At 36.6% G+C, this 18,238-nt stretch overlaps 2 protein-coding genes and 1 long non-coding RNA gene across 3 annotated transcripts; all 3 read left to right on the top strand.

Annotated features, from left to right (window-relative positions):
- The first annotated feature begins 1,607 nt into the window (after positions 1–1,607).
- On the top strand, positions 1,608–5,831 carry LOC130425866 (transmembrane protein 236-like). Its single transcript, XM_056752285.1, has 4 exons — positions 1,608–1,882; positions 1,999–2,071; positions 3,282–3,405; positions 4,767–5,831. The coding sequence occupies exons 1-4, from the start codon at positions 1,608–1,610 to the stop codon at positions 5,579–5,581; spliced, it is 1,287 nt and encodes a 428-aa protein (XP_056608263.1). The 3' UTR covers positions 5,582–5,831.
- A 3,963-nt stretch (positions 5,832–9,794) lies between these two features.
- LOC130430068 (macrophage mannose receptor 1-like) lies at positions 9,795–15,010 on the top strand. The gene is made up of 3 exons (XM_056759004.1): positions 9,795–10,002; positions 14,555–14,712; positions 14,816–15,010. Exons 1-3 carry the CDS (start codon positions 9,795–9,797, stop codon positions 15,008–15,010), a joined length of 561 nt encoding a protein of 186 aa, XP_056614982.1.
- On the top strand, positions 11,871–13,912 carry LOC130424943 (uncharacterized). The gene is made up of 3 exons (XR_008907014.1): positions 11,871–12,182; positions 12,734–12,827; positions 13,162–13,912. It is a non-coding gene; the product is annotated as an uncharacterized LOC130424943 (long non-coding RNA).
- Positions 15,011–18,238: the final 3,228 nt, after the last annotated feature.

Here is an 18,238-nt window from a genome sequence, read left to right as displayed (position 1 = left end):
TGTTTGTTGTGTGATGTCAGTGTTATTGTGTGTGTTTGTTGTGTGATGTCAGTGTTATTGTGCGTGTTTGTTGTGTGATGTCAGTGTTATTGCATGTGTTTGCTGTGTGATGTCAGTGTTATTGCGTATGTTTATTGTGTTTTGTCAGTGTTATTGCGTATGTTTGTTGTGTGATGTCAGTGTTATTGTGTGTGTTTGTTGTGTGATGTCAGTGTTATTGTGTGTGTTTGTTGTGTGATGTCAGTGTTATTGTGTGTGTTTGTTGTGTGATGTCAGTGTTATTGTGTGTGTTTGCTGTGTGATGTCAGTGTTATTGTGTGTGTTTGCTGTGTGATGTCAGTGTTATTGCGTGTGTTTGTTGTGTGATGTCAGTGTTATTGTGTGTGTTTGTTGTGTGATGTCAGTGTTATTGTGTGTGTTTGTTGTGTGATGTCAGTGTTATTGTGTGTGTTTGTTGTGTGATGTCAGTGTTATTGTGTGTGTTTGCTGTGTGATGTCAGTGTTATTGCGTGTGTTTGTTGTGTGATGTCAGTGTTATTGTGTGTGTTTGTTGTGTGATGTCAGTGTTATTGTGTGTGTTTGTTGTGTGATGTCAGTGTTATTGTGTGTGTTTGTTGTGTTATGTCAGTGTTATTGTGTGTGTTTGCTGTGTGATGTCAGTGTTATTGTGTGTGTTTGTTGTGTTATGTCAGTGTTATTGTGTGTGTTTGCTGTGTGATGTCAGTGTTATTGTGTGTGTTTGTTGTGTGATGTCAGTGTTATTGTGTGTGTTTGCTGTGTGATGTCAGTGTTATTGTGTGTGTTTGTTGTGTGATGTCAGTGTTATTGTGCGTGTTTGTTGTGTGATGTCAGTGTTATTGTGTGTGTTTGTTTTTTTGTGTTATGTCAGTGTTATTGTGTGTGTTTGCTGTGTGATGTCAGTGTTATTGTGTGTGTTTGTTGTGTTATGTCAGTGTTATTGTGTGTGTTTGTTGTGTGATGTCAGTGTTATTGTGTGTGTTTGTTGTGTGATGTCAGTGTTATTGTGTGTGTTTGTTGTGTGATGTCAGTGTTATTGTGTGTGTTTGTTGTGTGATGTCAGTGTTATTGTGTGTGTTTGTTGTGTTATGTCAGTGTTATTGTGTGTGTTTGTTGTGTTATGTCAGTGTTATTGTGTGTGTTTGTTGTGTTATGTCAGTGTTATTGTGTGTGTTTTTTGTGTTATGTCAGTGTTATTGTGTGTGTTTGCTGTGTGATGTCAGTGTTATTGCGTATGTTTGTTGTGTGATGTCAGTGTTATTGTGCGTGTTTGTTGTGTGATGTCAGTGTTATTGTGTGTGTTTGTTGTGTGATGTCAGTGTTATTGTGTGTGTTTGTTGTGTGATGTCAGTGTTATTGTGTGTGTTTGTTGTGTTATGTCAGTGTTATTGTGTGTGTTTGTTGTGTGATGTCAGTGTTATTGCGAGTGTTTGTTGTTGTTATTGTGTGTTCAGGTGTGATATGTCAACACAATGCTGTGAGTGCAGACTCAGCACTGAAGCTCATTGGTGTGAATGGAACATTCCAGCACTCTCACACAATAAACTCAAAAACTGCTGATTCTCACTGTTTCTCGTCTCTTTCTCATCATGGGCTCAGGTAGTAAGATTAAATTTGCTGTTTGTGAGCTTCTGCAGTTCGCAGGTTTTTGCGTTCCACTCTTTATCGTAATGCAGCGTTTCGCTGTCATCGTGTCTCGAGCAATGGGCCAATCACAGGCCTCTGCCGGGAATGCAACGACAGCTTATTGGCTGATCGTGGCGTCGTCCGTGGCCTACGTGACATCAATGGCCATGCTGATCTGGTTGCCTATGAAGTACATGGTCTTTATGAAGAAGAAAGCACTGGTGGCCCAGGAGGAGTGGTGAGAGAGAGAGAGAGAGAGAGAGAGAGAGAGAGACATCAGCAGTACTCTGTGACTGTTTTGAACTTCACTGACAACTTTTCTGTGATGGCATGAGTGATTTTTCTTTCTTTCAGGAGACCTGTTGCTCTGGCTTATGTGCTTCTCTCGACGCTGCCCTGTTTCGCTTTCCTCATCGCCAGTTCTGAGGTACATGTTTGAAAAATGATTAACTTTGTTCTCCATTGACTGGGGATTCTGTTTGTCCTGTAAACGTGCACTGTTCGGATTTCAATTTACTTGCACAAACAAAAATACTGGGTTGTTTCAACTCATGGTTGGTTAAAGTCTAGACACGGTTGTGTTTGTCCATGTGTTACCCAATCGTGGACTCTATTGGGGGATTTTCAACCATGCGTTGGCTCAAAATGTGACAACCCGTTGAGTTATAAATAAAGTGTTTCAACCCATCATGCTGGACTGTTTTTACCCCCTGTTGCGCTAAACTGATATTTCAGTTGTTTACAGTAATGTGATTGAATTGAAATCAAACAAAAACTGGAGCCACATTATCACGCATGAATCTCCTCTTAAATTTCTGAAAATATCTCAAACTCTGCTCAGTTTAAACCTGCATCAAAAAAAGGTCAAACATCGCTCGTGAAATGATTCCATGACCAAATAATCAGCGTTAGCCTCATAGGTCTCTGTACGCGTAAGGCCCGTCAACCATTGTGTCATTATTTATTTATTTCTTCTACGTCATTCTAAGAGAAACTTCTGGAAGTTGATACTTAAGTGAAACAGTTGAGAACGTTTGGTCTTCCTGAGCAATTAAAGAGCAATAAAATGTTTAGTTTATGTCATCATAGTAAGAAACAGCTGAGCAGTGTTTGATGTGCCTTGTTGATAAGCATTCGCTCTTCCTGTTTTGTTTAACAGAAGCTTCTGAGGTGACAGAGGGAAAAGTTCTTCCATATCCTGATTGCGTTTCACGTGTGTGTGTTCATTAGACATTAATGATTTTTTATGCCATACTAAAACGTTTTTGGTATTTTCAAAATATATTAAAAAAGTAAAAGGGCAATGTATCATGGAATATGGGTTTTAATCTATAATACAGAAAAACAGGAAAAGCTGACAGGAAATAAAACAAACATTGAGCACAATTCTGTTATTAGTATTTTTCAATTGTGTCTTGTGGCAATATTTTTTTATGGTCATTCTTTTTGAACATCACTTTTGGTCTCTACCGTACACGCTTTCCTCCTACACAAATACTTGAGCTGCAGGGAAACAGCCGTACGTCAACATTCCCAATGCAGAAATCCCTATCCGGAGTGATAGTCCAACAACAGAATGTGTCAAAGATTTTTCTCACATGTCTCTTTTTTCTCTGTCTCACGTCCATGTTTTTCAGGTACAGATTAGAAATGATCTGAGGTTGGACACGTTTGCCGAATTGCCTGTGTCAATGGTTCTTTTCTCTCTGATTTGCATCGATATAGTGGAACGAATCCGTCATTGCAGACTAACTGGTCAAGGTACAAAAAACACCATTACAAACTGATGGTCAAATAAACTGACACCATTGATTTTGCATTTATATTACACATATGGTAATATTAATATATCATAGATATTATTACTGCACCATTTATTAAATTGATTAGAGATTAAATGACGTTTTTAATAAATATGTAATTAAATGAAATAGTCTTTTATCTTACTTTACTTTACTTTTTAAACTTTACCTTATGTTACTTTACTTTAAAGTAACTTTACTCTAGTCTCTAATCTTCTCTAATCAACCTTACTCTACTCTACTCTACTCTACCCAACCCAACCCTACTCTACTCTACTCTACTCTACTCTACCCAACCCTACTCTACTCTACTCTACCCTACTCTACTCTACTCTACTCTACTCTACCCAACCCTACTCTACTCTACCCTACTCTACTCTACTCTACTCTACTCTACTCTACTCTACTCTACTCTACCCAACCCTACTCTACTCTACTCTACTCTACTCTACTCTATTCTACCCAACCCTACTCTACCCTACCCTACTCTACTCTACTCTACTCTACCCAACCCTACTCTACCCTACCCTACCCTACCCTACCCTACCCTACCCTACCCTACCCAACCCTACTCTACTCTACCCAACCCAACCCTACTCTACCCTACCCTACCCAACCCAACCCAACCCAACCCAACCCAACCCAACCCTACTCTACTCTACTCTACCCAACCCTACTCTACTCTACCCAACCCTACTCTACTCTACCCAACCCTACTCTACTCTACCCAACCCAACCCAACCCTACTCTACCCTACCCTACCCTACCCAACCCAACCCTACTCTACTCTACCCAACTCTACTCTACTCTACCCAACTCAACCCTACTCTACTCTACCCAACTCAACCCTACTCTACTCTACCCAACTCAACCCTACTCAACTCTACTCTACTCTACTATACTCTACCCAACCCAACTCTATTCTATTCAACTGTACTCTACTCTACTCTACTAAATTCTACTCTACTAAACTCTTCCCTTTTCCCCTTCTCTACTCTACTCTACTCTACCAAACCCAACTCTACTCTACTCTGCTCTACTCTACTAAATTCTACTCTACTAAACTCTTCCCTTTTCCCCTTCTCTACTCTACTCTACTCTACTCTACCCAACCCTACTCTACTCTACTCTACTCTACTCTACTCTACTCTACTCTACTCTACTCTACCCAACCCGCTCTAACCAACCCTACTCTACTCCACTCCACTCCACTCCACTCCACTTTCCTTTCCTTTCCTTTCCTTTCCTTTCCTTTCCTTTCCTTTCCTTTCCTTTCCTTTACTTTACTGTACTTTACTTTACTTTAATTTCTGTGTGCAGCTAATGAACTGGCACGTGATCCGAACATTGCCTCTCCGGAGGTGACATATGTCGGTAGGGTTTCTTCTATAGTCACTCCTGCGACCGGGCCATCACCTGCTGCTAACATTGGTGCAGATCACGCACCGCAAACGGCGAACAGGATGGTGCGAGGGTTGTCTGCCAGCGCGACAGCTACGGGCTTAACGGGCAACGGGACGGCCCCGGGTCACGACGCCAACGCACCGGTTCCATTGCTGCCTAATAATGGAGCGGTTTCAGGCCTGTCAGCTGCGGGGCTCCATGGCAACACAACAATTCCAGGGTTGCCCAGCAATGGTGCATTTCCAAGATCGATATCAGGCAACCACAGGCAGACATATGGCATTCCGGGAGTTTATCCACCATGCCCCATACCCTTTGCAAACTTTCCAGCCACCCCTCCATTCTCAGGACCACTCAGATTCCTGCTAGCCAGCGATGTCCGTGCTAACGTGTTCGCGGACAGCTTTTTGTTCTGGTTGGATACGGTGGAGATGGTTCGGGTAACGGGTCACACTCCTGTGTATTTTTCCGGCTGGGCTTTACCGGTTTACCTATTTTGTTTCTTATCCTCGATGCGATTGGTTTTAACACCTCACAGTCCCCTCCTGTCACCTCTGGGTGTGGTTCTTCAAGATCTTCCCTTTCTCGTCTTGAGAACGGCATTGATAGCTTTGTTCGGTTTTGTTACGCCGCTGCTGTACTTGATGAAGAATCTGCTGGTCTGCCTGGCCTACATCTACTTCAACTTCATGACAAAACTGAAAGTGTTCAACACGGAGAGAATGTTCTGATGGAGATGCTTGGAGAAATAGCAGAAGCAAATTTATGACTTAGAAAACAGACTAAATATATAGAAAGTATTTCAATTTGACTGGAACGAGTGACTGTTTCTGGCATCTTGTTCTCTGAATGTAATCAATGTTCTGCCAAACACTTCTTTTATAACCCAAAAGAGTGATTTATTGTCTTACTGGTTGGTTTGGATCTACATAGCACCGAGATATTTAAGAATCTTCTTCTCTCTGTGACAGACAGAGTGGAATAAAAATGGGAAATTAAAAAAGTCTTGTCATTTCTTGGAAATCCATTCAAACAAAGTTATTTTTCACTTTATCTTTCATGTGTGTGATTTTATGCACATGATTGAATTCTGACAGGAAACAGGATGTCCATATGACAGTCAAAAAAAGCTTTAACCTCCCATTTCCTTCTTGCTGAGCTTCATCTTCTCCAGGACTGCATTGTGTCTCAAATATCACCAAATCAGCATTTTCACCCCTGTTGAAAGAAAGACACAACCACATTTCATATCATCTCCATTCTTGTCTAGCCTCATTTCCTCTGTTTTTAAAAAATATACTTGAAAAGCAGATGAGGAAGAAACCTTAGAAAGAGGCGACTCAACGGGGGTGGACTCTTTTTCAATTAAACAAAATTTAGATCAAACATCTAAAACAGAAGAAAGAAGAGTTTCTTTCTTCTGAAGAACACAAAAGCAGATGTTTTCAAGAACGATAATAACTAAACAACATTGCCCGCCATTGACTTCCATTGTATGAACACCACAGAGAAATTTCTCAAAAAAGCTTCTTTTTTATTAAAGAGTAAGAGTCATACACTCTTAAAAATAAAGGTGCTTCACTAAGTCTATGATACGGAAGAACCTTTCTTTATGGCGTAAAAAAAGTTTTTTGTGGAACAAAACTGGTTCTTCTGTGGCACCGCCAGAGGCGATTCTAGGTTTTCAATATTAGGGGGGCTCAGCCTCCAATGAGAATATATAGAGATAGAGCCACACTCTAATCACCACATATTGTATACATCAGTAAAATAAATAATTAAGAAAGAATATGGAGAAAAGCATAAATACAAATTATTGTTATTCAAATGAATATCACATTTATCGGTCAATCTGCAACATTTATATTTCAAAGTGACAACAACAGCCACAATCCATAAAATAAATGTTCCAATCAACTGCTGAATCATTATTTAGTGAGAATAACTTAATATGTTTCCCTGCCATTCATTCTGATGAGCACTAGCACTGTCACTCTCTGCATGACTGCGTGTTCATCTATTACCTCCACGATATGTTTTCAATTAATGATAAAAATACTGAAGCGTCTGAAAACGACATAGAGCTTCTGTACACTTTTATTTCCTCAGAACTCAGAACATTGAATAACACTGCCGCACCGGGCTGATCTACAGTAACTCTTATCTGCCCGTCCTCTTTCTGTAGCTGTCAAAACTACTGTAGACTCTCTATAACTATAGCACATCATCATTAATGACACTTTCTGTGCGCTACAATTTCATCTTGATCGTCGAAGTATGCCGTCATTGGTGTTAAGTGCTTTCATTTTGCTTGAGGTAACGTTAACAAATAGTTAACGAGGGGTGAACGCACATAAAACTTTTAAACAGTGGATGGAAAGGGTCTTGTATCGCTTCCACATCATATTAAGATGCATTTATAACAAAGAATGGCAAAAAGTTTTAAAGGGGAATATAAAGCAATCTCGAATTCTTGTACATATTACATTATTACACACAATATTTTAGGGGGGCAAAGATAGTACTTTAGGGGGGCTTTAGCTCCCCTAAAAAGGGCCTAGCAACGCCACTGGGCACCGCTGCAAAGAACCTTTCAAGAAAAGGTTTTCAACCACAAGAGGGGGAATAAATAATGACAGAAATGTTCTTTTTGGGTGAACTATCCATTTACATTTAGTCATTTAGTCATTTAGCAGACGCTTTTATCCAAAGCGACTTACAAGTGGGGTAGATAATGGAAGCAATTAGGACAGCATAAGTACAACAAAAGCATAAGTGCAATCAAAAACAAGACTAGTCTCATATAGCCTAACACAGTATACGGAACCATTCATTCATACATTTTTTTTTTTTAGAGTAGAGAAGAAAAGAGTAGAGAAGAAAATAAAGTCAGAACAGATCAGTCAGATGTTGATGGAAGAGATGTGTTTTCAGGTGTTTCTTAAAGATGGCTACAGAATCTGCAGATCTTGTAGCAGCAGGCAGATCATTCCACATAGGTGGAACAGATCAAGAGAAGGTGCGCGAGAGAGATTTTTTACCTTTATGGGATGACACCACAAGACGCTGTTCGTTTGCAGAGTGTAGGGATCTGGCGGGTACATATGTCTGTATTAGGGAGTGAAGATAATTTACTTTTTGGGAAAATTTGATGATCTTTAATAATAATTACTTTTTTAATACATAAATTATATCTTTGTTTTAATCTGTTTGACTAATCAACATATATTATTTATTACTTTTTTTAATATTGTGATAAACAAGACAATCCTTTTCTCATAGACGTGAGAAGTCTTGTGTGTTTTGGAGAGATTAGACATTTTGGTCTCAACAATAGCTTCTCTCATAATATTGACTTTAGATGGACTCAAAACATTTTTTTTGGGTTCTTCACTTTACTTGAACGAATCACTTTCATTTAACACAATTGTATAGCTTTCTAGCTCAATTTTGCACAAAATAAAAGAAGCTCTTTGGTTTAACATACTTCAACGTTTTCTTAACATGATTCATTCATGATCTCTCTCCATGTTAATATCAAGTAAACTCAACATGAAATTAGCATGTTAAGTGAACATGACTGAATCAAGTAAACCCAACACGATACTCTTCTGCACTGTTTCCAACTACGATGTAACCCAGCATGCATTGGAGCATGAAACGTTCTTTTGTTGATTGTCAGCATTGTTGAGTTTCCTACATTGATTCTTAACGTCTAATTCATTCAGCTATTTAATTTTCCTCTATAACATCACATAATATTAACAATAACACAGCAATCTCATGAACAACATATCAACCCCCTTAACTTCACAATGACTACACTGGATCCTACTGGACCCTTGTTTTCTTTGCTGCAACAAATATATAAAAAGACAATTTCAATAGGCAAAGAAACTCTAACATTAAAAGACGAATCAAGAGCCTAACTAAAGCAAAACACTGATCACAATAATGGTGATTTATTCTTCCACATATTAATTACTTGTTGAGGTTACTTGATTCTTTTATGTTCTTCTACATGTTAATTAATTTTGAGAAAACATGACTCAAACATGTGGAACCACAGTCCACGATTGAATTATGTTAAACCAAAATGCCATTTTTTTGATTGACGTTATGTTAGGAGAGCGTTACTTTTACAGGAAAGCTGTTGCATAAAACACGCCTTCCTTGGAAAGTCACACACCTGCTGAGACCTCAAACTGACCGGAAGTTTTAGCAGCGCGTGACGCTTAACATATGATTAATGAGATCCTGTTTCCATAGTGATACAATAACATTGAGCAGTCATGAAGGGGATTGGACAGCATTTACACCTTTAATATATTAAATCCCCCCTCTCGAACACACGACAAGAGTGTGTTAGTCTTTAAACACACACTAGATGAATGTTCAAAAATAAAGACGTCTCGTGTTCTGTTGTTTGTTTTCATTTGTTTGTGTGTTTTGTTTCAGCCGTCCGGTCAAACAGGTATGATAGTCATTTAACAACATTTCATAAGTTAATATCTCCGTTTTATTGTGACTTAATTTTCACTAAACATAAAAATGTTAAAAAACAAGCTGACCTAAACTCTTTTCTTACTTGTATATCATCTTAACGTTAGATGTTAAAGGTTCTTTACGGAACCAAATGGTTCTGCATCAAGGAACCTTTTGAAGCACTTTTTTTAAGAGTGTACAGTGACATATTGACGCAAATAATTCATAACATGGTATGAAATATCTTTCACCCTGTGTGTTGTATTTTTGTTTAGACTCCGGCACTTTTCTGATCTACGACAAGTATAACAAGGAATATATGAATTTGTTTGTTGCCAATGTGGTGCAGGCGGCAGCGTGTGATGTCTCTTCTGATGCTCAGCGTTTCTGATGGGTTTCATCTTCAGCGTCTCTCTTAAACTCTGCTTGGGAGCTCAAGACATCAAAAACTGGGTGAAAATGATTACTCTGCCCTGTAATGAACACAGTCCTCTACAGACCTGGGATTGTAAGAAGGAGACCTTGTATGGAATAAAAGATCAACCGTTACACCTGAACAACAGCAATCGAGAGGAAAAGAATATCATGCTGTTTAGGGGACCCAGTGTTTGGGGTCGCTGGCAGATTTATGGGAGTCAAGACGATCTGTGTTCTTATGGATATCAAGGTACAAATATTCACAATATTCATAGAGGCATACAACATTTGGAAACCCAATATAGAAGATCTTAACCTTTGAGCTATAGTGTATTATATGCTGAGAGGTTTATAGATAGTTGCAAAAAATGCAGAGAAGATAAACCATTCTGTAACAAGTTATTTAAAAAAAAGAAAATGTGTAAATGCATGAACAATTTAAATCAAACAAACTTTAATCATGTCATTTCAATGAAAAATTTTGGCACTTTAGTGAATGTTATTGTATTTTAGCTTCCTGCACCGCTGTCTATTAAAGGAGGCATGAATTAAAATCACAATTTTAACCTGAGCTTTTATTGTATAAGAGGGAATCGTAATCATGCGAACATCATGTAAGTGTCAGAACTGAAAACGTCCTTTTACTGAGATTACATCTGTCTTTGACACCAGGCCCAACAAATGGCAGGTTCTGGAATGCACCTATCTATGACGACATTGATAGCTTGAACACCACCTCCACAGAAAAATATCAACGACTACATCTCTAGCCCCTCCCACTGGTTCACGCATGACAGAACTTAAGTATCACAAGTGGCACAGAACCAGATAGAGCGGGCAAGCAATAAACAAACATACCGTTAAAGATAGCTAAATACTGTGCCACCCCTGGTTTGGAAGAACACAGTGTAACACTTTATAATAACTGCACGCTATGAATCATTAGTTAATCATCAGTACATAGTTAATTAATCATTTATGAAGCATTGGCCCCACATTAATAGACATTAGTAATCAGTTTATTAATACAGCTATAAATGCTTTGTTCTTGATTTATAAGCATGTATATAATATGCTTAATAATCAAATTTTCATACTTTATTAAGGATGAATTCATCATCTCTAAATTAAGGATTACATTACCTACAAACCAGTTACTTAGGAGTTGTCAGTGGTTCATGAGATCATTTAGAAAGTGTAAGTAAATGATTAATAAACTCTTTTAATGCACATCTTATTATTCTGACATATAGTAACAGTTACTTCATTCCCAGCGGGCACCTCGATGTCAATTTGACGTCAAATTTCAGACAAGATTTGATCAAGATGGTGCACCACATCATTTCAAATTCAAATCATACATTACATTCTTCAAGGTTTTTAATGAGGTGAAAATATGAGGTTTATCCCATACTGAAATTGGTTAATGTAAGTATAGCCCAATATGTTTGACATTGAAATGACGTTAAATCAACGTTGCATTATAGGCATTCATTTGATGTTGTATTGACATCATATTGACATCAATGTAAATCCAGTTGAAATAGCATTTTTCTTCTAACTGGCCCCTCAAAATGCATCTATTTGTCACATCTTTTGAAGCAGTTGTTGGATTTGTACATGAAAGTGGACTGCTGTAACTTCTGTGGTAAAAAACACTTTTTTTAAAAGTATGTAAATACTCATGCTGAAATAAAAGGAAACAGTGATTGTTAAATTTTACAAGAAAATATACTGATTTGCCAATAATACATTCAGATGTAATTACAATTTAAAATATTAAAAACAAAAGCAGCATTTTTGCTGTAACCCCACATAAAGTATTATGTTTCCTTATTTTGGTTATTTATAGTGATATTATATTACTGTAAAATTAGAAAAACATTGCTGTAATTGAAAATACTCATAAAATTGTAATACCTTATAATGTATGTACCATTTTTACAGTATTACAACTTCATGTTCATTTTAGTCAAAAAACTCTTATAACTTTTTTATTATTTTTTATAAATTTTTATTTTTCCTTAATTTTTATTAATAATCATTAATTAATCATTAATTTTATTATGAAAAATGTTGGGCCTACAATGCCCATTCATTCTCTGTAGTTTTAATGCCCATTTATTATCTGTCTTATGTATTTCTTAATACCACCTGTAGACGGCGCCATGGCCTATTTCACATTTCCGGGTTTCTCAGCAGCTGAAGTTAGTGAATGGACTACAACAATTAATTTATTTTTTGTGTGAAATTTGATGCAAATGTAGTATAACATATTATTTTATACATACACGTAAAAATATAAAATTTATAAAAATATTTGGAGGATTTACTACGTTGACCGTTGAAACGTACGTCATCACGTCTTGCGTAGAGGCCAGTGTTTGCTATGCGGTCGAAGCATTGGAGAAGGTTGTCGCTTTTTATCAGGTGAGTAATAAACATCTCATGAAATAAAAAATACGATATATATTGGGTAACTTTGAAAACCTAGAAGATTGTGTTTTGATGAAATATATGACTTGGCGATATATTAGAATCTAGTGAGTTGAAATATCCCGCCAGAAGTACCGTGAAGATTTCTGAGGTAATGTTAATGTGCGATCCATTAAGCGTGTAACGTTGAGTTAACGATTTAGAAATGTCAGTGAGTAATGTTAGTTTTGCAATTAATATTCGGATAAAATAAAAATGCCCTCATTTGAATCTCTTTACCGATGCTATGCGACAAAGCGAAACATACCCATAATTATAATTCATAATTTGATACACACTGATGAAGTGTTCTAAAATGTCCTGGTAGAAGGTCCACTGTGTCAAGCAGGACCAGCCCACACTACTAAAGGTACCAAAAGCTGGTTCAATGACAATTTGTGTTACTGTGCTCAAAGGAAAACTTCTCAGCTGTTCTGGTCACTTAGTTGTATTGTTCAACAATCTTAACAATCATTGAATACTGATATGGTTGTCTTTTTTTTCAGAATTCTTACAAACAAATTGATGTCAACAATGAATATGGATGGCTCAGGAATGAAGAAGGCCTTTGGAAAACACGGCTATGTCGTGTTATAATAGGTACTACATTACTTTTCTTGTATGATTAGAGGATGTAGTGTCTATCAACATATGCTACATTTTAAGTAAATTAAACATGTAATGCTTAAATTACAATCTTATCTTAGTAAACTGACACATTTAAAACATTTAACAACTCTTAAATATTTGCAAGTAGTGCACATTTCTAAATTTAACAGATACTTATTTAAACCTGGGAACATCTTAGTGTTAATAAACATTTAAGAGCAGCAACTTGCATTAACTTCTATGTACAAGTGATGGTTGCTGAAAAATGTTAGGTATATTTTAATGTCTTAAAAGGTGTGCTAATTGTGGTTTCATCTTCATTTAGGTGCACTACAGCAGTCCAAACCTTCATTATCAGAGGCTGAAATAAAAAAATACAGCTAAAAAATCTCCGGTCTGCTCCCGATAGATGTGGGGGTATGGGACGACAAAAGGGGAAATCGGCGATTGATGTGTGTTCAGATTCTGAATAAGTAGGCCTTAAGCCAATTGTTTATCAAAATTATTTTTGTTCATTTGGGATATGATCTGGGAAAACCCATCACATGGTGAAATAAAAAATACTGGTTTTAGTATCATATGAAAGCTATTAAGCCCTTTCCAAAACTGTTTTTATTTAATTTACAAATTGTTTTTATGGAGTGGGTGGTCTAGTGGGTTAAACCACTGAACTGGTAAATCAAAAGGTTGCTGGTTCTATCCTAGTAGCCACCACCACTGTGTCCTTGAGCAAGACACTTTACTCCCCGTTGCTCCAGGGGGATTGTCCCTGTAATAAGTGCACTGTAAGTCGCTTTGGATAAAAGCGTCTGCTAAATAACTACACGTAAATGTAAATGTTTTTAACAAATGGAAAGGGCTTGAGAGCTTTCATATGATATCAAAACCTGTAATATGTACAATTTTGTCATGTGATGGCTTTTTCCAGATCACTTAATATTTATATATCAATTTAAATGTTAATATTTAATTAAAAAGTAATTCAAGGAGGATTTTATATTTATTAGTGGTTTAAGAACATTTTAAATTTCTGGAATTGTAGCTGATTGTATTTAATAAAACATGTCTTACATTAAGTACTGTTGTTTCATTATTTATTGGTCTAGAATAGGACATCAATTTGTTAAAAAATGTAAAAGAAATTGCTAATAAAATTAACGTCAAAACTTGATGTCAATTTGATGTCAAATTTTGACATCGATTTGATTTGCATTTTTGACCAATTCTTTGATGCCGATGTTTGACGTCAATTTGATGTCTATTTAACATCAATTGCCCACTGGGTTTGTTAATAAATGCATTTTTAACACACTTTCCTGCTGTAATTCATGATTAATTAAGGTAGTTATAAAACATTTACTAGTGGTTAGAGAACTTTTTTTTTGTGAGCTCATCTAAAGTGAGGACTATGTATGCCTTGTAAACCAAAAATAAAAAAATAAACATGCATAAACCTGTCCAGTAAAATTCAGTAACCCATTTAAAATTTTGAACTTTTGTTAAAGTAGCAGTTGTTAAACCAACCCATTTCTTTTTATTCTGCTGGTGCAAGCTATATAAAAAAGCACTTTAAGTTTTATTCCTAATGTCTTTGTTTTGGTTTCCCTATTTGGATAAAAATATGAAATAGAACTGATAAGTACACCGATAAGCATTATTTGTATTACCGTATTATCATTAAAAAAGTTTGTCTAAAATTGTGAGTTTGTGTTGTGTAGTGTCCAGTAATGAGCTGTGGATTGGTCTTAATGATCAGAACATTCAGAATCTGTTTGAGTGGTCAGATAGAAAACACGTCAGCTTCACCAGATGGATTGTTGGAGAACCTTCACACATCAACAGTCGCATGGAGGATTGTGTGCTTATGAAGGGAAAGGTGGGGACTCTTTTATCTCTTACCTTGTGATTGTGTTATGGTCATAAAAACATTAGACACGGTGATGTTTGTGAGTTTGTTCTGCTGGTTTTGTGTGTATTAGGAGGGAAAGTGGGCAGATGAAGCGTGTGAAGCAGCTCATGGTTACATCTGTAAGAAGAAAGCTTCCATTAAACCTGAAGGATCCACACACATGATCAGTCCTGGCAGCCGCCAGAGCCCGCCGCCACCGTCTCCAGGCCTTACCTGCGCCCTCAGGGCCTCCCGAACTGGACGTACACCTTTTGGAGGGGGGTAATGTCACGGTTGTTCTGTTATATTTTGTTTTTTCCTTCCATGTCTGATGTTCTTATTAGTTAATTTGTCCATTGCCTGTTTTCACCTTTGTCTCATTATTAGTTTATCCCCAGCACCACTTCATCCCTCGTTATCTGTTGTATTTAAGTTCTCCCCTTGATTGTATTCCTTGTCTGCTAATGTTAATGCTACGTGCGTTTCTGGTATCGTGTGTCTCTGTTCCAACGTGGATTTATTATTAAAAGCCTATTTTTGTTAATGCCTTACTATTCTCATTGGACTCTCCCTGTTACATGTGACACTAATATTGTTCTGGAAGTTTGACATGTTTTTATTATGCTGCTTCTGTCTGTTCTTGTTTTTTGTGTTTGTATTTGTTTTAGTCCGATTATGAAAACTGGGCCTTCAGACAGCCAGACAACTATAATAATGAGGAACATTGTGCAGAATGCTTCACAAATGGCTGCTTGTGGAATGATCGAAACTGTGAATCGTATCATGACTGCATTTGTCAGATTTCAATAGGTACGGCACTAACTGTTAGACACAAGTGAACTTTGAATTGACTTGATTTCTCTGAACTGATATGTTGAATGCTCTCTAGTTTGGATTAACGCTTCCGCCAAGCGAACTTTTCTAACCCAAATATAACCAATTTTCCTTGTTTCAATTCTACTTTTTCATCAGGCGTCACTCAAAAAAATCCCTACCCAAGTCAGAATAAGAAGGTATAAAGTCATTCCTGCATGTGTTATACTTTAGTTTCTTGTGTTGTTTTAAGAACATTTTCAGACATTAAGAACTAGATCTAGATAAAGACAAATCGTCGCCATAAGGCTCTATCTGTGTTCGGAGTAGTTTTGAGATATTAAGCTTCAAATTTTTACATTTCATGTAGAAAAAAATTATATGATGAGGTGCTTAAAAGGTTGTTCACAGCGATGCCACAGGAGAACCATTTTTGGTTCCACAAAGAACCATTCAGTCAAAGGTTCTTTAAAGAACCATCTCTTTCTTAATTTTTTATAATCTGAAGAATCTTTTTTCACCACAAAGAACCCTTTTGTGAGACAGAAAGGTTCTTCAGATGAAAGATTCTGTGTTATCAAAGAACATTTTGAAACGGCTTTTTTAAGAGTGAAAAACAATAAAAAGACAGAGAGTCTAAATGTACAATATCAAAACAAAGAAAGTTAATCCTGATTGGTCCTCTTGTGTGCATTCGAAGTTCAAATTCAAATTTGAACTGTCGCTACTGTTAGTTTTACCTAACCCATCCTGGCTCACAGTTCATAAAGAATGCAAGTAACTGAAGTAACATAAGTTAACTATGTTATTTATACAAAACATTTCGAGCCGTCATTCTGAATGTAGGCACTTTAATCCCTCCTCTTGTATGCATTTGTTTTTTCATAACATAAATTATTGTCAACAGTCGGCTGAGTTTCATATGTCTGCAGTCTGACAATTTTTTTATATGTAACCGGTTGCGTTTTTATCTAGAACACTGTCAATGACTGAAGATTATGGGATGTTTAGCTGGTCTTTTCTTATAAACAAGCCTGCTGTTTCTTTTTCTGCCGGCGATTTAGCACTTACGTTCATACATTTTTTATTCCTGAATTAATGTGTACTGTACGAATAAATGGAGAAAGATGTCACATAAAACAAACATACATTTTTTCCATCATTTTTTCACAAAACACTGGGAAAATGTGTGAATGGTTGTAATCTCGTTGTGAATTAAACTCAAGTGTTTGAGTGGATGTGTCTGAAAGGCTTGTGTATATTGTTTTATATTTGCCTAATGGATGTTTTGAGCATGTTTTGCACATTGAACTTTGAAATGTTAAAGTGACAGAGCACTTCTAAACACAATCCAGAACTTCTGTCTACAGGTAAAAACCAGAACCTGCCCACTGACATTACAATGATGTCATCTATAACATATTAAACATGATCTGCAGGGATGATGATTTATCTGTGGTGGTATCACCATAGGACAGCTGTGTTTATAACACAGAGAATGTGTCAAAGAATAACATAGTACAGGAATATTTGGCTTTATAAGGAAGTGTATGCTTAAGTTTGTATAGTGATCTTGAATACCTTTACAGTATGTGATCAACTTCAGTTTTTACTCAACAATTCCTATGTATATGGAACACACAGGATATGCATCTCAGTTTTTGATGACAATGAGATTAATTTAAAACACAATTTTGAGAAAGACCAAATTTTCTCTGGGGAAGAGCCTTCTTTAAGTCCCAGTGAAAAACTGTCAGTCTGCTGCTAGTTTCCTTTCAAAATGCAACAGCTGTTTTATACATCCAATCAATTTGCAGTGAAAAGCACAAGCCATGCCCACTAAAGTTCTCCTTTGAAATTCCCTTTCATTAGGAAATGCGTCAGAATACAGAAGTAAAAACTATCGCAATGTCCGTTTCACGGGGACTTTAAGAACCTGTGGTCCGATTCTAAAGCTTATTGGATTTAATTTTTTTTAAAACAAATCTTTTTTTTTCTAGAATAAAAATCATATTCATAATCACACACAGATTAAATCGACTTTCATCATGTAAGTCTCATTAAACTTTTGGTAACATTAAGGCTGCTACTCTGAATAAACACCACACATATGGTTTTAAAATAATAACAATGTAATCTATTTACCGATTATCACCGGACATTTGAGAATAGGTTTAAAATGAAAAGGACTTGAGTATAGTACATGCTTTCCTCATGCAAACGACAGAAATCCCAATGCAGAAATCACTTTCTGGGGGATTTTCCAACAGCAAAAGTTGATTTGCAGAGGAAAAACTACCTGCTTTTTTAAAACACACTCTCTCTCTCCTTAGTGTTTTCAGGTGTTGATTATAAATGTGGATAGTCAAATGTGAGTTAAAGGGAGAGCACTAAAGAGCAGAATTACTATGAACTAAAAAGAGTGATGCGTTAACTTAATCACAAATAAATGAAGAAAAACAAAAAGAAAGTTTTATAAGTTGAGTTACTGTTACTGATTGTTTATTTATCTTCGAATAGGTCTACATATGACTCAACTTTTATTTTGTTTAGATGCATTTGGTTCTTAGTGATTTCTCCTTAACTTTCATGTCCTTCTGTATGCGATTTTAGGCACATGATTGAATTCTGACAGGAAACAGGATTTCCATATGACATAATGTCAAACCTCTGAAGCCTGAACCTCTTATTTCCTTCTTGC

Source organism: Triplophysa dalaica, chromosome 1 (genome assembly GCF_015846415.1).
Source record: "Triplophysa dalaica isolate WHDGS20190420 chromosome 1, ASM1584641v1, whole genome shotgun sequence".
NCBI classification, from domain to species: domain Eukaryota; kingdom Metazoa; phylum Chordata; class Actinopteri; order Cypriniformes; family Nemacheilidae; genus Triplophysa; species Triplophysa dalaica.
This window is presented reverse-complemented; position numbering and strand designations above follow the sequence as displayed.

Excerpts from the sequence above, each read along its gene's own strand:
- LOC130425866 (XM_056752285.1), top strand. The coding sequence starts at position 1,608 with ATGGGCTCAGGTAGTAAGATTAAATTTGCTGTTTGTGAGCTTCTGCAG. Across the intron at positions 2,072-3,281 it reads TCCTCATCGCCAGTTCTGAG|GTACAGATTAGAAATGATCT; the intron begins GTACATGTTTGA and ends CATGTTTTTCAG. Across the intron at positions 3,406-4,766 it reads TTGCAGACTAACTGGTCAAG|CTAATGAACTGGCACGTGAT; the intron begins GTACAAAAAACA and ends TTCTGTGTGCAG.
- LOC130430068 (XM_056759004.1), top strand. The coding sequence starts at position 9,795 with ATGATTACTCTGCCCTGTAATGAACACAGTCCTCTACAGACCTGGGAT. Across the intron at positions 10,003-14,554 it reads GTGTTCTTATGGATATCAAG|TGTCCAGTAATGAGCTGTGG; the intron begins GTACAAATATTC and ends TGTGTTGTGTAG. Across the intron at positions 14,713-14,815 it reads GTGTGCTTATGAAGGGAAAG|GAGGGAAAGTGGGCAGATGA; the intron begins GTGGGGACTCTT and ends TGTGTGTATTAG.